The sequence below is a fragment of the Rhipicephalus sanguineus genome, chromosome 2, assembly GCF_013339695.2.
Source record: "Rhipicephalus sanguineus isolate Rsan-2018 chromosome 2, BIME_Rsan_1.4, whole genome shotgun sequence".
NCBI classification, from domain to species: Eukaryota; Metazoa; Arthropoda; class Arachnida; order Ixodida; family Ixodidae; genus Rhipicephalus; species Rhipicephalus sanguineus.
Genome location: NC_051177.1, coordinates 53,156,008 through 53,175,155, shown reverse-complemented (window position 1 = coordinate 53,175,155; position 19,148 = coordinate 53,156,008). Strand labels below are relative to the sequence as shown.

The following is a 19,148-nucleotide window of genomic DNA, read 5'->3' as shown; positions in this document are numbered from 1 at the left end:
AAAAAATTACGCCACAGTCACCTTACCGCCGTACATGGGATCTGCCGAATTTTTTTTAATAATAATTGTTGCGGTCTTGCAACACAAAACCCCCATATGATTATGATGGACGTCGTAGCGGAGGGCTCCGGAAATTTCGACCATCTGGGGTTCTTTAACGTGCACCTAAATGTAAGTACACCGGCCTCTAGCATTTCGCCTCGATCGAAATATGGCCGCCGCGACTGGGATTCGCAAGTAATCTTAACGGAACAATCTGAAACAATCGCAAATATTTTGAAACATCGCGGAGCGGCTTGAGCTTAGCGCTGCTAATATTTCTTTTGCGGTTTAAACCCGATCACACCAAACTGAAGAAATAAGAGCGCGTGGCAGGACACCGCTGCTATTCACGCTATTGCCACCTATAGCTCCGATTACCTGGTGATTAGTAATAGTAAAAAAAAAAAAATTAGGGAGACCTCAAAAAGAAAACAAACATACGTAAATAAAATAGAATAACCATTCTGTACCAAACATTCATCGTGAATTAGTATTGAAACACGATACAGGCGGCACCCCTAATAGCTATGGCAATTAAGCATGAAGTATCGTCAACTTACCGTTAATGTAAGCCAATAAAATGATGTGGTGCCTATGAAAAATTGAGTGAAACGGCTCGTTGGGACGCTCATGAGAAAAACGGATCATTTAGTATAGCAGTGTTTCTCGATTCCCCTTCCTAACGACTTTAAGGTGGCTCCTAATTATTTCCATTATTATAGTGCAAACTGAATTTCACTGTTTTAATAAGCAGTAAGCAGGATATTTGCTACTGTATCCTCAGTGCGTGCCTACATAATTACATATTTGTTTTAAAAATCACCTTGGCAGAACAGTAAACTCAAGTGAAATATAAATGTGTGAACAGTAGCAGAAATAAAGCAGACAGTTCAAAGTAAGAATAAAGGAGAGAGCTTATTTTGGCAGCACGTTACAAGAGACATACTGCTCTGACCAGACAAAAAAAAATAACAGTTCAGAGCCCTACTAGGCTACGGGATGCAAGAGATGGAAGGAAGGAAATACGAAAGGGAGAAGGCAGGGATGGATGCAAGAGAAAAAAACTAAGAGAGCGCATGTGCTAACAATCAAATTATCATTTCAAAACTCTCTGAATAAAGATAGCAAGAAGATAATAATAGCAAGAAGGTTAAAGTCCCAAAACCACGATACGATTATGGGGGACGCCGTAGTGGAGGGCTCCGGAAATTTCGACCACCTGGGGTGCTTTAACGTGCACCTAAATCTAAGTACACAGGCCTCAAGTATTTTCGCCTCAATCGAAAATGCGAGCGCCGCGGCCGGGACTCGATCGACCGCAGGCAGAAAAAGATAGGGTCGCGAAGACATCTTCCGTTAGATAAACGCGTGCTCTATTAGATCTAGCGTCGGTACTAGAGGTGCTATAGTTAGGATCTTATTTGCACATAAGTTAGTTGCAAGAAAGTCGAACTTGCATCAACAAAATCCTTCAAATCGCTGATGTGTGAAAGCCACGAGACGCAAAGCAACCCTATATGCTTCAGATTTCGTGGCGAAGCACAACGCAGGAGAGCGGCATCAGAATTTGCGCGATAATTGCCGCACGCGTTGTGGTACGCGGCGCTGGACAGTGGATAAGGGTAAGTGTCATGGCAATGGCACAAGTAAAAAGAAAAAAATGACAAAACGGAAGGCACGTGAGCTAAGCATAGACGTTCGCGCGCTTGTTCTGTCGAGACTGCGCGAGCGCTGTCATGTTACTCTGCTCAACCAAAACGGACGCGCACACCTCATCGCCTGCCCTCACTGGTGGACTCTTCCAGAAAGATAAAAGTATGTCACTGCCCTTAGTTTTATTCAGGCGGTTTAGTGGCACTAGTACCAGCTTAAGTAGCGAAGTTGAACCAGCGATTATTGTTTCGGCGGGTAGTGTTCCTATAGGGGCAGCTTGTATCTTTAAGATACACGATACAATATTGAATGTATCGGAAATACAGATACAGATACTCATCTTGCGAGACGTATCACGATACAGATACAAGATCCCCAAAGAGTTTCTAAGATACATGTATCTTCGATACTGCCCAGCACTGGCTGTGTACGAGTAGTGCAGCCTATTTGAACAGTGCTTTCCTGTATCCGCGTTTGCTGAGATAGTTTGACAAGTGATGGCAAAACAGTTTAACAAATGTGTAAACTCTCCTGCGGTCCTTCGGTGCACGTACTAAAACAATCGCAAAATTATGTAGTGCAAGAAAGCTAATCTAGAAGCATATCACATACTACGCTACCATTCGAGAAATGGAATACCTAATCAATTTAGCCTTAAGGGCGTCACAGTCACGAGCGTGGTTTCCTGCTTAATGAGAGCGAGAGAGAAAGAACAAAACAACTTGCGACCAAGCAATCCCTGTCTACTTTTGTCTTTTCAGAGTGCAAAATCTTGAAGCATTCAAAACTCGGAGTGCATTCGCACATCCTGACGTCCTTGGCCAACACAGGTGAGACTTATATTCCGTCGTCATGCGGGAATCTCTCGCGTACACAATTTGCGTCGTGCCTGAGGGCACGACGCATCCCTTTCAACAGATAACAGTGCGCTCTTGCCGCTACTCGCCGCAATTTTGTGGTCGCACGAGTTTTCAAAACTGTTCTTCGGGTGGGACGTGATACGCCTGATATCCATCGTCCAGTACTATCAAGTTGTCAAGACACGAACGTGCATCGAACGCAGCAGCGTTGTTTAAGCTCCCGCGATGTTTTTGTATGCTCACTTTTTTTCTAATCTTCCCATCTTTTCATCCCTTAATCCCCTTCTACCAGCGTAGGTTGGCAAACCGGACGCGCGTCTGATCTCCTCCCTCTTCCTTTTTTATAGGCACAGGGATTCTATACCAAGTAAAGCATTGAAATTTGCTGCATATTGCCGTTTTCAAGTGCGCAGTTCGAACTTAACCCCTCACCAGTAGCGTATCCAAGGGGTGGCACACCGGGCACGTGGTCCTCCCGAAATTTGCACAAAATGACACTCGACCACACTTGCCTGCCCGGCCCCCCTTCAGATCAAGGACTTGACCCCACCGAAACAAATTTCTGCTTACGCCACTGCTCCTGGCGTTAAAATAGAAAAAGTAAGCTAGGTCAGAGTTATTTGCTTAAATTACATGCTCGCTATATGAGATTGAGTCTGGCGACTGCTATTGCTATGTTCTAAGTCAGCAGAGATAGTAGTTTTTGTCAATTCTCCATTTTTAATAACTACTCACAGAGCTCACTGGTTTTGCGGAGTGTGCTAAAAGAACGCATCATACGTACTCTGTTGGAGGGCGAAGCGGATGTCTGGGTATGAGCTCGAACATTCTGCTCTTTCGGGCTTTCGGTATTGAGGAATCCGGCTGCCGTAGTAGCCCAGAGATTGAAAGCGAAAAAAAAGAAAGAAAAAAGTTGTGGAACGCAGATGTAATATCAAACGGTGCCTCACATATTGCTAGCCTTACAGACATTTAAGGTCATACAATGCCCCATACACCTTTAGGCGATATAGGGATTGTTTTGACTGCAATATACTCGATCGTTCACCGTAAAAAAGTAGTTTCTTTTTGTTGTTGTTGAAAAGCATGCAATAAGACTGTTTTTGTACTGAGATCTCAATTCCAGTGATTTTGTGAGGCGACATCGGTGCAATGGTACAGCGCGTCCGGTATCAAGAGCCGAGGCCTTCGATGGCTGAGGGAATACTTGCACAAACAGCTTTCATTTAATTTTTTCTTTGTGCTAAGGAACGTTAAAGTGGGGTTGCCGACATTACAAAAAAAGTTTGTGAGAGATTGTGTAAGGTGTACTGGCCTTTACAACAATCGAGCGCTCCACAGGCGCTCCTGCAATATTTTCCTAATCACTTCGAGATCAAGCGATCGAATAAGAAAAAAAAAGGAACACGCGTGGCCGTTGTGCCCGCGTGTACAAAGAGGGTGTGCTTTCGCGTCTCCAATGGCAATCCGCTGAAGCCGGTTCTGGACGATTTAACACTTTACATTGTACCGGCGTTGCCTGTACGTTGATAGACATTGCACGCGCATATGCGTTTGTAGTAGGCATTCTATTTGAGTGATGCCGTATAGCGGTTGCGTGCGGCGTCAACCCATGCGGATATATACTCAATCTCATAAGCTGGCTACAGCATTGTGGAAGCTACGGGGCTGCTTAGCCAATAGGAAGAACGAACAGGTTTCACGGTGTATTCAATCGCGCTGCGTTCGTCTGCTCGGCGTTCCCGTAGCGTACGCGCTCACGCGTTGGGCGAGTTGAGCGAGGACATGGCAGCAACCAACACTCTTAGCAAAGGCAGCGCCAGAAAAAAAAAAATCCACGCATATACACGAAGTGAATGATGATGAGTGGCGAAGCACTGGGGATCGTTCGGTAACCGTGACTCTCCCGTTTGTCGTTTTTGCCGCTTTGCCACCGCTTCCCGCGCCCTCGCCTCAGGAGTAGTAGCTTGTCGCCGGCGTTCCTGTTGAGCCGCCGCATGCCGCGCCTTACGTCGGTCTTCATCCTTGGCAGAAAGAGAATGTGTGGTCTGGAACGCGCACATACGCATTTACACCGCAGCGTCCTCTCGTGTATTTTCACTCCAGCGTGCATTGTGCTGTCATATGCTTCATTGATGGCCGCTTAATGTCGGTATTTTTATGGTGTTTTGACCTTTTTATTTTGTGGCAGAGAGAGAATGTGTGGTATGGAACGCACCTCCACGAAGTGAATGATGACGAGTGAGCGAAGCTAGGTCCTAAGGTCCATAATGTCTGCGTTGTAGTCGCCGACTAGTATAAATGGTTTGTGTTTCTGGGAGTTTTATATTGTCCTGTCACAATTGTGATTGATATTACTGTACTGTTTAACCTTTTTTGTGTGTCACATATGTTACCCGAGCGTTGCCCCATATAATGTACACTGAGTGACATAAAGTGACATAAAGAGTCGATGACAAAGCTCGGTCCTAAGGTCTATAATGTGTACGTGGAAGTCGCCGACCATACTCTGTCTCACAAGCTGGTTGCAGCACTGTGGAAGCTGCGGGGTGCACGGCGGCGGTATCCCGGCGCACTGCAAAATAGTACGCTCATTGGGCGTGTATTTTTGTAGGTCTAATAACTACAATAAGTGCTTGTGTGCCTGCTGCTATAATTTGAAACCAACTAGAAGTCCTTCGCTGTGATTATTTTGAGGATCTCCGCTTTAGTATTGTAATTTGTTTTTTTTTTTTTTACTTTTTGCCAACGTGATCGATTAAACAGTTCCTTGCACATTCACAGATTATATTGAAGGTATGCCAGAAAGTTGAAGTTCGCGAAGGTCACTTCGCTTGCGAAAGGAGTGCGCTGCTTAAACACGAAGAAGTAACAAGTATGACAGTTGTTAGTTCGAGCTCGTCCTTTGTATGCCTGTGCGTTTGTTTCGTGCGTCCTTGTTTGTGTTTGAGCAGCGCGCTTTAAGTGTCGAGCAGTGACAGTTCTTGGTTCACGCTCGTCTTGTGTGTGTTCCTTTCATGCGACCTTTGTGCATGAGCAGCGCGCTGGAAGTTTCGAGCTGCTTGCCGTTCTTCACATTCATTCCAGTTGGTTGCTATCGCATCCATTGCTTCGCCGTTGTGGCGAAGCTGAGGCTTTTTCAATAATAGCGAAAGTTGGGCTAGTTGGTGGTTCATGCTTGGGACGCAAAATATAGACAAGGACAGAGGAACAGACGACACCGCGCTGGAATCCGAGTGGCCGACAGCGCGGTGTCGTCTCTTCCTCTGTCCTTGTCTATATTTTGCGCTGTTTTTTACATCCCAAGCTGAGGCTTTTTGTTGCTAAATGTTACCCTCAATTTAGCGTGCGTGTTACAATCGGGCTTAATGGAGTACTGACACAAAATTTTGAAGGCGAGTTAACTTGTGGGCTAGATTTGTATGAACACACACGCATTATCCACGAAATACCAACGAATAATATAGCCTAGAACATATTTCAAATCGACTTTAAAGTGCCTGTCGCGTCACTGCACGCGAAACGCGCCATTGGTTTTCGTGTACACAAACAACCGCTACCTGCGTCACGAGTTTGTGTTGGCTGCCACGATCCTTCAGAGCGCTCTATCCTTGCATACTTTTTCAATGGAAAGAGGGTGCAGACTTGCACTGGAGTACAAAGGCTGATGTTCTTGCTTCGGCAGTGTATGTTTGGGGGTCACGCATATTTAAAACGTCTCAGCGGCAACCAGAAAGCCTTCGGCGAAAAGAGTTGTCAACGCGGTGCTCATGTGCATGCAGTTTTGTGTGCTCACGTAGCCAACTATGTTTACATGAAAACGACTCTGGGTCCCACCTCACTCGGCGCTCTCTGAAACCTAAACTGCGACTGAGCGCTGTAAAAGCAGCAAACGAGCTTTCCAGCCGTGATCAGTGGGTCGTGATCAATGGGCAAAATTTTTGTGTCAGTGCTCCTTCAAAAGCGAAATCGGCATCAAGTTATTATTTTTTTGAAGTTTTTTAATGCAATAATGCCTGCGCGTTTCAATCGAGGGCGCGCTGGAATCGTTAGAACACGGTACATGAGGATTCCTGCGCAACTGTTTTCTTTATTTCTTCCTTACCGGTGGCTTCCGCGCTCGCGGTATGTTCATCATCCTCGTCACCACCATCACTGCCACCACCAAATATTTCCTCCTCTCCTCCTACTAAGAGTTCCTTTTCCTTGCCCAAATGCAGGGTAACAAACTGGGCTCAATCCTGGTGAAGTAACCAGCCCTGTATTAACTCTTCTCCTTTATATACCCAAGATATTTACATCACACTTTGAGGCGTTGCTCTCCTCGCGTAAGGTGAATTTCGTTCGAAACAGCGCACAGTATACCGACGACGCTTTTGGTATGTCAGTCGCGCAGTAAAGCTATCATATATTAGTCCTCAATAAAGCGATTGCGCAACAAACAACTAAGTGCTTTGGGCATACGAATGTTTAATTGAAAAAATACACATCTGTAGAGGATTTGACACGCCTCAGCCAAATCACAGCGTTGACAAAAAAAGAAAAAAACAAGATTCATATTTCAGACGAAATATTTTACAAACACTCAATTGCAAACACTCAATTGTGAAGGGTGTTTCAGAAGTTGTTAGGATGGCTCCTTTTCTCACTAATCAATTTGCCGCGAGACCTAAACAGACAAGAGGAAACACGCTTGCACCGCATCAGACTAAACGTCGCATACACCAACTATGTCAGGAGCAAGATCAAGCTGTCGGACTCACCAGTCTGAATCATGTTATTTGTGACTGCAAGCGATACGCATCAGAGAGACAGTCTCTGAAGGCGGCCTTGCATCTTCAACGGAGATCATGCTTAGAGTTGCGACATATTCTGGGCCCATGGCAAAGCAGCAACTGTGCGCTACGTGCCACGAAAGCGCTGTTGACTTTCTTGCGGGCTACGAGCCTGAACAAAACTTTGTAAACAGTGTAGTCTACGTGTGTGTGGCTGTATGTGTTATGCGTTTATCAGTGTATACATCATAATCGTCGCCCAGCACCTGGAGTAGCATGTCAGGCGAATAGCCAGGCAAACATTTCTAGCTTTTCATTAAAATGTTTCTCTCTTTAATAGAAGAAACACTGAAAATTGGTATTATTATTGTGAGACAGAACACACACGAAGAAACGAACAAAACCAGCAGTGCTTTAAGTTGTGCGCTGGGCAAAGTTTTCTTGGCGCGTCTACCGCGGCGTAAATGTCAACTTGTAGTGGTTCAGTTCTACGAGAGGAATGTCGATAGAGTCGAGATCGTGGATCTTCCCAACTTCGGGCAGGATTCGGTACTTCTGGAGAATACAGGTGATGTACAAGAAGATCTCGACCGAAGCCAGAATTTCGCCGGGGCACATCCTTTTCCCTGGGCACAAAATAAGATGGGAAAACATCTGCTGATAAACATGTGATGGTGAAATGAACGACCTCGGAGTTCTCATAGTGCAGCTTATCTAAGCCGATTCATTGGTTTACTTAAGTCTCCCTTTAAAATTAGCTTGACCCAAGCGGCCGCTAACAAACTTTTTTACATAGTATTGCTAACTTACGGTACTTCAAAGAGGCGTCGCCACCTGTCCTTAGTTCTGGATTCATTTGTGGTTTACCAGGTGTCTTCTCAAGGCAATAGTAAGTAGATAATTAAAAGTAATAAAAGTGGGTGTAAATTACTATACTTCATTGCTGTTCCCATGAGAGACAGAGAGAGAGTCACTCTTTATTTGAAAAAGAGATATTTTTGCCGGCGTCTGTATGTTGCTGGCATGCTACTCTGTGTACGGATGGAGAATAGGATTGAAAAATTCAGTGCTACGGCTCAGCTCACAATATCTTTTCGCATCCGCCTCGTTGCCTCCGCTTTCTGAAGCAGTTTAGAAAGAGATGTGAACTTTGCAAGGCGTTTACTTCCGCTGTGTGTCACGAAAAGGAAAGAACGTAATAAACTCACGGAGGTACGCCTATTTTCTTTGAGCGGGACAACCTTAAATGCACTTGACAGTGTATTCTTAGGTTGTGTCCGACAACAATGTATAAATATATTTCGTTAATGTCCCTGGAACAATAAATGAAGGCGGAACTTCCAATTATTCCGTAGAGCAGTATTTTACTCTATTTTATTTTACCCTCAGAGTACAATAAATTACAGAAGGGAGGGGCTATCGTACATGAATGTATCAATCTAATAATAGGCATAAAAATAAGTGATAACCTAACATGGATTACACAATATAGCAGCAATACATACGCAAAAAAGCACATAAGTAGTATAATACTATATACAGTAAATATATAAGCAGCTGAAGCACAAAGATATTGTCACGGGCGAAGATGGGAGAGAATGACGACGACGATGGAGTGCCGGGCGGAACGCGCTTGGACTGCGACAGCGTTCTGCGCTTTTGTTGTCAAACATACCCTGTGTATATAGTTTCTTCCCCGAGCCACACTTACACACATCACTTACCAATATACCGAGCGGCCAGCCAAGGCAGTACCTAGGTTGGTGCGCTCACTACAAATACTGACAGCGTGGTCTTGGGAGGCACGGCTTTCCGAGCCGGCACTGGGAGCCAACTGGTGAGCCTATACACCAGGCCCGGCGAGCCGCCGTGGCCAATGGGGCTCTACAAGAGGGCTCCACCCGGGATTAGCCACGTACTCCTAATCTTCAATAAAGTTTATTCTCTCTCTCCCCGTAACAATATAAAATTACACAATGGCTAAAGTGAAGCTAATTAATTAGTTAACAAGACATTTTTAATATATTGACACCAGGTGGTTTCAAACTACGCACCCGGGCCGATTTGTGCGCCCTCCCAACTGTCTGTGGCATACGTGCGAAAGAAGGTGCACGTGTGGCCGAGAGCGCCTGCCTGCTTGAACCAGGCCAGAACAGCTGCGCGCGACCCACGCGGGACACAACCAGAGGAAGAGAAGAAGAAGAGGTGTAGCTTTAGAGCTGAAAAGGGGACTCTTCTGCAGAGCTATCTCCTGCTTCCTTCTTGGGCACAAGTTCGCCCAACTCGCTATAGTTCATTAAAGTGTGTTTTTTTGAACTGTGCGTTACAATATATATGGGATCACGGATACTCGTTATAGACCCAGGAAGCTGATTCCAATAACTGGCAGCTTTAGGCAAAAATGACAATGATTTGGTAATTGTGTTAATTTTGCGAGCATGAATTTTCTGACGATGGTCGGACGCGATTTTATGAAAGGAGTTGCATGTATCAATATTGAAGACAGATATGAATTATGAGAGTAAATCTTGTGGTAAAGACATAGATGAGGATACTTCCTGCGAGCAGCAAGCAGAGGAAGCTGTATTGACAGGTAAACTCGTCTTACCGATAGAGAAGGGAATCAGGTGTTCGGGTTTCGGCTGGATGAGGGAGCCGTCTTCTTTGAAGAATCGCGTCGGGTCGAACTTGGACGGCTCCTTCCACAGCGCTGGATCGTTGTGTACGGCCCACACGTTGGGAATCACGGTGGTTCCTTTGGGAATAAAGTACTCGTCGAACGTGGTGTCTTCGCCGGCACTAGAAAATCATATTGAACATGGAGTGTAAGGTCACGTGAGTAGGTGAACAGGTCGTAGTGTTGTCGTGAGCCGTATAAGGTGATACAAACCCACCCAAATCTATGGGTGGGTTTGGAACTTTCAGCTGAAATAAAGGGAGATAAAGACAGTAATAATAATTGCTGGGGCTTCACATTTCAAAACCACGATATGACTGAGGGAGGCCGTAGTGGAGGGCTCCGGAAATTTTGACTACGTGGGGTTCTTTGACGTGCACCTAAATCTCAGTACACGGGCTACTATAGCATTTCGCCTGCATCGAAATGCGGCCGCCGCGGCCGATTTCCGATCCAGCGACCTTCGGGTCAGCATTCGAGCGCCATAACCACTAGACCACCGTGGCGGGTTGGAGACAGAGGTAGAAAAGGTAAAGAAGTTGACCAAAAATACGTGCATTTTGGTACCTTGCACGAGAAGAAAAAAAAAAAGCGAAGCTTGCATTAAGCCGCGCAAGGCTTGAAACAGCGAGAGTGGACGACTCTGAAGACTAATCTGGTTGCTTCTAGGTTGTTTCTAGGCCTTAGCTAGGTGATGCAGGTTGTTTCCAGGCTGCTTCTAGGTCGTTGCTAGGCTTTAGCTACGTGACGCGAGGTTGTTTCTACGTCGATTCTCAGAGCAGAGAGGTTCGTGTTACACCACAGACAGTCACAGCACGACACGGAGGTGCAAACTGCAGAGACAGAACCTCGCGCTGAAACCAAGCGTTGGCACCTCTCATAGACCTAGGAGCACGTCCTCGTTGGCATAGGTCTTCCATCGCTTCGGGGTCTTCTCGCAGCCGCCGTTGCCTTTTCCGTTCCCTAGTGTTCTCTCGTTGTACGTACTCGGGGTCTTCGACTCGTCGCCGTCGCTTCGCAGCCGCGTGTTGGGCTAACTGTTGCCTTCTTCATCTTTAGTGGACTAGTGGTGAGTAGTGGAATTTACCCAATTTCTGTGGCGCATTCCCGTTTATGATGATGACAGATTCTTGTTTCGCCGGACAAGGAACGACTTGCTAAACAGCTTCGCTGTTAAATATCTCTTTTAGCGACAGAAAGGGATGAAAATGAATGTGTAGGGAAGTACAAGACGGTGCACGAAACTTTGAGGTGGCGTTTGTCACTATCGCAGTCAAACTCGCAGGGCAGTAGGCGGCACAGGAAACGAATTAGCCAGCACTGTGGCTGCCTTTAGTTAATCTCTCTGTCGTGACCATTAGCGTAATATCTTTTCTTCCTACAGTGGCCAGCTGTCCAGTATCTCTGGCATGGTACACAGAATATTTCTCTCCGTTCTATAATATGAAGAAAGACACATAAGATGTCAGACCACGTTTTGAACCGCAATAATTGTCCCAGTAACAAAGGAAGCATGGCCAAGTGAGCGGTACACATAAGGCACGACAGGTACATCTGTTTCTCCACGTCTGACATTCGCTTTGCAGAAGTACCGAGTTAGCTTACGAGTGTTTGTCGCTAAAATGTTTTATTCAACAGTTTCACGAAAGTTCGTCTGATCGGGTAACACGATGATAATGTTGACTGCACGGTGCTCAATGTCTGCGTATATGCACACGTTCATCGTATTATTCTCAAGATTCTCGTCTTCCCCGAGCGTAGGGTGCATCAGATTCTTTTCGGGTTAACATCCCTGCATTATACGCCATAAACAGGACTTAACGTCACATAAGGCCTTGCAAGCGCTTCCTACGATCCACCGGTCTTTGCGAACGAAGATAATGTGAACGCCGTACCCCTTTCCTTCTCTCTTCGCAAACATTATTTCGCCATCAAGTTTGATGTAGCAAACCGGAAACTCGCATCTGCTAGCACGCTCTGCTCTTCTTCATTCCATCTTTTCTCGAACATTCCTGCAGTCTCCCTTATATCCCTTGCACTATGCCGTTGATATCTGCAAAATTGGAGGGACCTTTTATTGCATCCGTGAAAAGAAAAATAAACAAGCCCAAAATCAGGTTTATCGTTGTTAGTTTGTACTCGGTCGTACTTGAGTGAACAGAACGCGTCGGGGTTAAGTGAAGTTTGCCAGAAGAAAAGGGAGACCAGCCCTTTGGATTGCGTGATTGGGATTGATGCGGCAGAACAGTCATGCGAAGACACACGGGCGCGGATGCTGGTGCTCGACTGAACTTTTTCTTATTGGACCGGCTCCTGCGGTATTGCGAACCTTCCCTGTAAACGGCACGCCAGCTGCAGTACTCGAGAGTCCCGACACGAACTGCATGCGGTGGTTCTAGCTTGACCTAAGACTTGGGATTACCCGCGTTTAGGCTAAGATTGTGTGTTTTGGAATAAAGGATTGCAGGCAGTTAGTAAGAGCACCGAGCAGCGAGTTTGGAGCACTGACGGAGTGCAGCTTTTCTCGCCGGGCCACCCAGGAAGTTCGAGGACTTTGATTGAGCATGAAACTTATTGAGAAGGAACTGCAGAGAAGCACCTAAACAGCACTCGTCAGAGCAAGCCGGAAATGGAAGGCCGTTTCCACATCCGTGAATGTTTGGGGAGCCAGAAACGGACGGGAGTATTCCGCACCAAGCACGAGAATATAGAGACTTCCAGTTCTCGGCCACTGATCTTAGCCAAGAGTGACACCAGTGCTACCACACTGACCAATGAAGAGCGTTGGTGCGCAGCCCACGCGCCCACTCTTGATGCTTGACAACTGCTAAAGAATACAGTGCGCGAATACCGCGTCACGCAGGAGGAGGTTCTCGTGAAGGCTCAATACCTGCCTATAGTAAGCATATTTTAAAGATTAAGCGGGCTTCTTGTTGAGATAGGAGACTGAGCTTGATGAATAATGCAGCAATGAACGGGCTGCATCAGGCTTTAGAATTCGTGAACGCGTGAAAGGTGAGACAGGAGAGATACGTCTGAGAGACACCCTTCTCCTCCTCAGGCTGTTTTGCAGCATTCGTAAAGGACTCGCATCAGACGATGCTGTGACGGTGAATCCTTGCATCGGCCGCCCAGGCCACCCTTTTCTTCGAAACCCCGCACAACTTCAACGCACCGTTCCGCCTATGATAAAGCCCTCGGACGATTTCATATGCAGAACGTATACAGAACGCTGTAGCCATAGATAAGAGCTATTATTCAGGTGCTGCCTTCCTTCGAACTGCCATCCTATGCTTCCTTCCTTCGTGCTTGCGCAGCACGCGCCTGTTCGATATGAACCAAGTAGCCTGCAAGAAGGACTTATTGCAACAAATTATTCTAGGCTTTAGGAAGCATTGGAGCTGTATGCAAAGTTGGGTAGTAACAAAAGCGAACCTACACGTAGTGCTCACATAGAAGCTGCTAAAATTTTGCAACATATGGTTGCAAAATATGGTTGCAACATATGGTTTCAGCTGGCTACTTATCAAATCGGTTTTGAAATCGGATTTGATAAGTAGCCAGCTGAGTGAGTAAGGAGGAGAGCTGAAATATAGCGAGTAATATATTGGAAAGAGAACGCAAACACATAAAAAGGAAACGAGCGAAATAGTATACAGATACTGGAAATAGTGGTCGACTGATAAAAATGTCGGCAATTCCCTGCATAGGTGAACATGTGTAGCTTAATTGATAAGACAGTGAGACAGTGAATTGATAAGACAGTGAGCATGCAGTTACGCGGCGGTAGTTAAACAGCCAATAAACGATTCAGTGCGTGAGCGAGTAACCTTCACTCACTCACTCACTCACTCACTCACTCACTCACTCACTCACTCACTCACTCACTCACTCACTCACTCACTCACTCACTCACTCACTCACTCACTCACTCACTCACTCACTCACTCACTCACTCACTCAATCAATCAATCAATCAATCAATCAATCAATCAATCAATCAATCAATCAATCAATCAATCAATCAATCAATCAATCAATCAATCAATCAATCAAAGTGCAAGAAAGAAACCCTTTGCGTTCACTCGCGAATGTCAAACGATACTTGTGGCACAGCGTTTGTGCGCAACTCTTAATGGGACAGCATCCGCACGTACCCCCTAGGCACACCGAGTGGGGACACGGTCTTCCATCGGTACATCTCCCAGATGCAGGCCATCGTGTAGGGCATCTTGTTCCTGTCCTCCCACGTCGGCTGCCTCTCCCTGCCCACCACTTCGTCGATCTCTCGCTGCACTCTGGCCTGCAGCGTGTCCGGATTGTTGGCGAAGTTGAGCATGTGCCAGTGGATGGTCACGGCCACCGTGTTTGAACCGGCAATGAAGAAGCTGAGCACGTTGCCCAGTAGAAATCGATCTGCGACAAGAGGCAAGGAACTCGACGAATGAAGATGAGGTTCTAAAAGGACAGGGAGGGCAAACACGGACACAAAAAGGAAGTCAAGACACCACAAACTCCGACGGCGGACTCAAGAGAAATAAGGCCCGAAAACATATCTGCGCATGCCCAGGCAATAGGCGAACCTATCAATCCGGCACACGTGGGGTTCTACGCGAAAGATAACTGTTAAGGCATTTCATTTCTTCTTTGTGCAAGTTAATCGACGGTTGGGTCACGCATGCGCTACCGCTATTATGCCTCAATCATTAGACCCGTTTCTTGATTCCGGTGCTTGTACAAATCTGCGCATTCATCGTAATTTGGAGTGCACTTATACTATTGACAATGTAAAGAAAGATTAGAAGGTGAGCCTCCGGTTAGCGCTCTCTTATGTTCCGATAATCTCTGGTTAATACAACGGCCCGTCTGTCCTACGTAGAAGTGGCCGCAGCTAAAAGTAACCTTAAACACCACACCTGTACGGCAGTCAGTGAATTTGTTGCCGTGTTTTACGGAACAAACGTAAGTCCGCTTCAGTCCTGATCTTATCCGGCCTTTGGTTAATTATTGTGTGGAGAAGAAGCTAAGGCCTGTAGTTTCAGGTAAGGAAAGGTATTTCGTAATTGGGCTGGACAGTATGTTCACCAGAAAAAGTGTTAACAGCCTATAAAAAAGAATTTTAGGACGGTAAGACTAAACCCTCGGTAGTTAGGCAACGTGCCGTCGACCGTTTGTTAGGACATAATCTAGAGAGGATAGCTTCTAATGTCAAGAAGGCTAAATCGCTTACTTTAAAACTGTTATTATTTTTTTTCAGCGAAAACGCATACGAACGAGATTTCTTTTCGAGCAATTGTTTCAGAGAAAGTCACATGGCAATTCGCTGTATCGATTTACTTGCAGAACTGCTCATGCTCTGAGTTTTTCAGACCCTTTTCTTATGCGTAATTGTCAGGCGCTAGCGCTGTTGACTTTTCTGAAGGATACCGGGCTGATTCGCCGTTTGTGATGTGAAACGCGGAACTGTTACGTCGGCTGGAAGAGTGACTTTTCTCTCCTCCTCTATAACTTTCCTTGCCCCTCTCCCCCTTCCCCAGTGCAGCGTAGCCTACCGGGCTCAGCCCTGGTTGACCTCCCTGTCTCTCTTTTATTCTTATTCTCTCTCAGGCGCTAGTTCAGTTTCTCTCAGAGCAGAACCCTGGCGGTTGTAAGGCTATTACTGTTAATATTGAAGACTTTTATTACTGCACCGTGGACCAAGCTACGATGACATGCGATGACGCCATCATGTGAGGTGACCTAACTGTGACGTCATGATGACGTCATTACGTGATTTTTTTTTTCGCATCACTCGTGTTGACGCCGACGGGAGTCGCTGACGCGGGCCACTGGTCAATTTTCGCATTTGATGAGGCATCTAAGGCTTTCGCCTTAATAACGTGACAATCCTGTCGCGTACGTCATCAGACCCTTTCTTCCAGACACGTGTGGCACACAACCGTAAACCACGGGCCTCGGTATGCGGGTACCACCGCAGGTAATTGACAGTGTATATGTACCCATGAAGGCAAGAACAGACATTGGTAATTTAAATGCGAGGGTAATAAGAAAAACCGACATCGGCAGCGTTGACGCGACGAATGCAAAGAATAAAAATCAGGATCCCAGTAGGAATCACACCTAGGCATTCTGCAAGACATTCAGGTATTCTGCCACAGAGCCATGCCTGGTCTTGAAACTGCCTTGGAAAAGACCCTATGCAGACGTAATGCCGGTGCAACGTCAATTGTGGTTGCAGTGCTGGCTATCTAATTTTATAACAAAGCAATAGACATATGTACTCCTATAATACAGGCGTCATGTCGGGTTAACTTCAACTTGTGGCTTCAATGTTGGGTCCGCTTTTAGTAGCAGTCCAAATAAACATTACATTTGTATTCCTATGATTCAGCAAGCTATATTCAAGCGTTGCTCGACTTCCGGTGGAATACGCTAATGAGAGTTACGTATGATATTCATATCATAGCACCGTAAAGCGCACTTCGTTTCAATAATACTGACGTCTGTGCTCTAACGTGACTGCTGATGTTACGTCCAGACCATAAGTTACATTTTAAGCGCCAGTGTAGTACACAATCCTGGTAAGCCCACGATGTGCACACAACTACTTCGCTTACAAAAACACGTCGATCCTCCTCGTAACGCTTGGCTCAAAGCCAAAAAATACAGTATAGACAATCACTCGCCGACTTCTTCTTCGCATGAAACCGATTCTCACAAGGCGTGGGATCTGCCGAATTTCTTTAGGATTCCCGCCATTGGCTCTTACACCTGCATAGGTCGTTTCATCCGTTTCATTTCGTTTCATTAAAGTCTATTCTTTCTTCTCTGAGTAATGTGCAGACGGTCGAATTGAATTCAAGAACGCAGGACTGTGTGTCACCTTTTCCCATTACCCTTTCTTGAACAGCAATATTCACTCCGGATTCGATATCTGTCAGTCATAGTGATACTCACGCTGAAAATTTGGGTTCTGCTCCTTTTCATGTTCCTGAATTTTTTTCAAGTAGCCATCTATGAAGTCGCGGTTGAAATGCTCGTCCATTGTGGCCTTGTGGTCGGCGACTTGTCCCCTGAAATGAAATCGGCATACAATTTTACGTCCGCGAAAATTGGATCTGTGGAATTTTCATTGATCGCAAGTCCACGGAAAGTCCAGTTAAGTATTACTAACAAGTTACACAAACGACTAGTCCAAAAAAACGGCAGGAAGGAGAAGATGGAATCTTGCGTTGAAAAAAATCTGTAAGCAGGGGGTGGGTGCTCGAGCCGACGTTTCGATAAGTGGACTTGTATTCTTCAAGCCTGGAACTAGTTACAGCCTTGAAGAAGACAAGTCCACTTATCGAAACGTCCGCTCGAGCACCCACCCCCTGTTTACGTATTTCTTCATCACAAACGACTAGTGCGGTTTTCTCACTAGGGAGGACTGCCACGCATTTATTTAAATGTGATTTTATATGGCTAGCAGTGCGAAAGAAGAAAAGGAAAAAGATACAGAAAAATTGAAGTATAGATGTTTTCTATGCGCGAATGTCACAGTGAAGAGACGACTATGATTATGTATCAATGGTTTATGTGATTGTGATACGAACCAATAAAGAAAACGACGACGAAAACGCAAAACAGTGTAATATCGTTCGGATGCCCTCCTATATCGCCGTTTATAAGCAACTACTCTCGTGCTTCATACATTGTCCGCCACGAAAATGGCATGGATGTTACATTTATCGTCAGGTTTTTTGTCAGGATTCTCTCTTCCTGGATTTCAAGCATGCTCGAAATGTTCTATGGGAATTCGGACATTAACTGGTGATATGCCGAGAAGCAACATCGGAGAATTTTCGTGCCGGCTGGAATGAAGAGTAACAACTAGGAGCTAAAGCAGGTAAAAATAAACAAGCATACGTAGTGAACCGGGCACCATGGTGAACCGGACAAAAACGCTGTCAATTTTCTTATTTGTCGTCTTTCATTCGTGCTATTTCGGCTTCAACGAAGGTGAACCACCTGTATAGATTTAAATGAAACGTCCACCGCAGAACTCGAGGACAGCAAAAACTACTTCTATAATTCACACTGAAATATTTGAAACTGTTATATGTTCAGTCTTCCCCTGTTAACTGTATGAATAGAATCTCTGCAAGCGCCAGCGACGGTTTGTTTAATCTTACAAAGTGGTCAGAGCGTGCATCGACGCACACGCGTACAAAGATAGGATTCGAGCCTTCCTGTTTTCGTTGTTCCTTTGAGGCTACGCTCGCTGTATGTAGGGAATGTGTAGAGAGGAATAAATACAGATCAAAAAGAAAAAAAAATCTGTGCCTGTCTGCTAATTGCGAAGTCGGAAAATTTTTGCTAAAGCAGAAAACGAGGCCATCCTCGCATGCCAGCTGCTGTCAGCCGGAAAAAGGAAACCTCTAGTTGCCTTGCGTCAGTCCATTTATCTCTCTTGGCTGACATTCGTACACATTCATAGGGTGGTGTCGAAAACTTCGTTGTTAAAGCACTGGAACGCATTGCAATTCGCACTCAAGATTGAATATTTTGCGAATAATGTGCATTGTTTTCTCCTTTCTTGTCTCTGCAAAACATAAATTTCAGGCTGAGATTTGCTCCTCAATAAGCCGCAGAAACTATATCCCCTTCCTCTCCGCAATCATTCTCTCTCTCTCTCTCTCTCCTGTAATTATATGAAAATGTTAACGTATGAAGGTCTAGGCAATACTGTGTCTAAACCCGTTTTCTATACTGTTCCTTTCGTGGACTGTTTCACTCCAGGAGATTTCATTACTGTAATTCTATTCAGTATTACGCTCAACTCACACCCGCCACGATGGTCTTGTGGTTATGCAGCTCGACTGCTGACCCGAATGCCGCGGGATCGCATCCCGGCTTCGGCGGCCGCATTTCGATGAAGGCGAAATGCTATAAGCCCGTGTACTTAGATTTAGGTGCACGTTAAAGAACATCAGATGGCCAAAATTTCCGGAGCCCTCCGCTACGGCGTACCTCATAATTGCATCATGGTTACGGGACGTGAAACCCCAACATTTATTATTATGTTGCGCTCAGCCCAGTTTATGTTTCCAGGAAAGTCCTGCATGGAGCAGGATGTAATCAGTAAAAACCTGAGGGAAA

The 19,148-nt window shown here is 45.6% G+C and overlaps 1 protein-coding gene across 1 annotated transcript in view; it reads right to left on the bottom strand.

The window, feature by feature from the left end:
* Positions 1-7,012: 7,012 nt before the first annotated feature.
* LOC119382953 (cytochrome P450 2C31) overlaps positions 7,013-19,148 on the bottom strand; it is a 60,900-nt gene continuing 48,764 nt past the window's right edge. Inside the window, exons 6-9 of the mRNA XM_037650889.2 lie at positions 16,965-17,080; positions 14,165-14,423; positions 9,939-10,129; positions 7,013-7,956 (exon numbers count right to left, since the gene is read on the bottom strand). Of these exons, the coding sequence (XP_037506817.1) occupies positions 7,781-7,956; positions 9,939-10,129; positions 14,165-14,423; positions 16,965-17,080 (742 nt within the window). The 3' untranslated portion in view covers positions 7,013-7,780. The remainder of the gene's footprint in view (positions 7,957-9,938; positions 10,130-14,164; positions 14,424-16,964; positions 17,081-19,148) is intronic.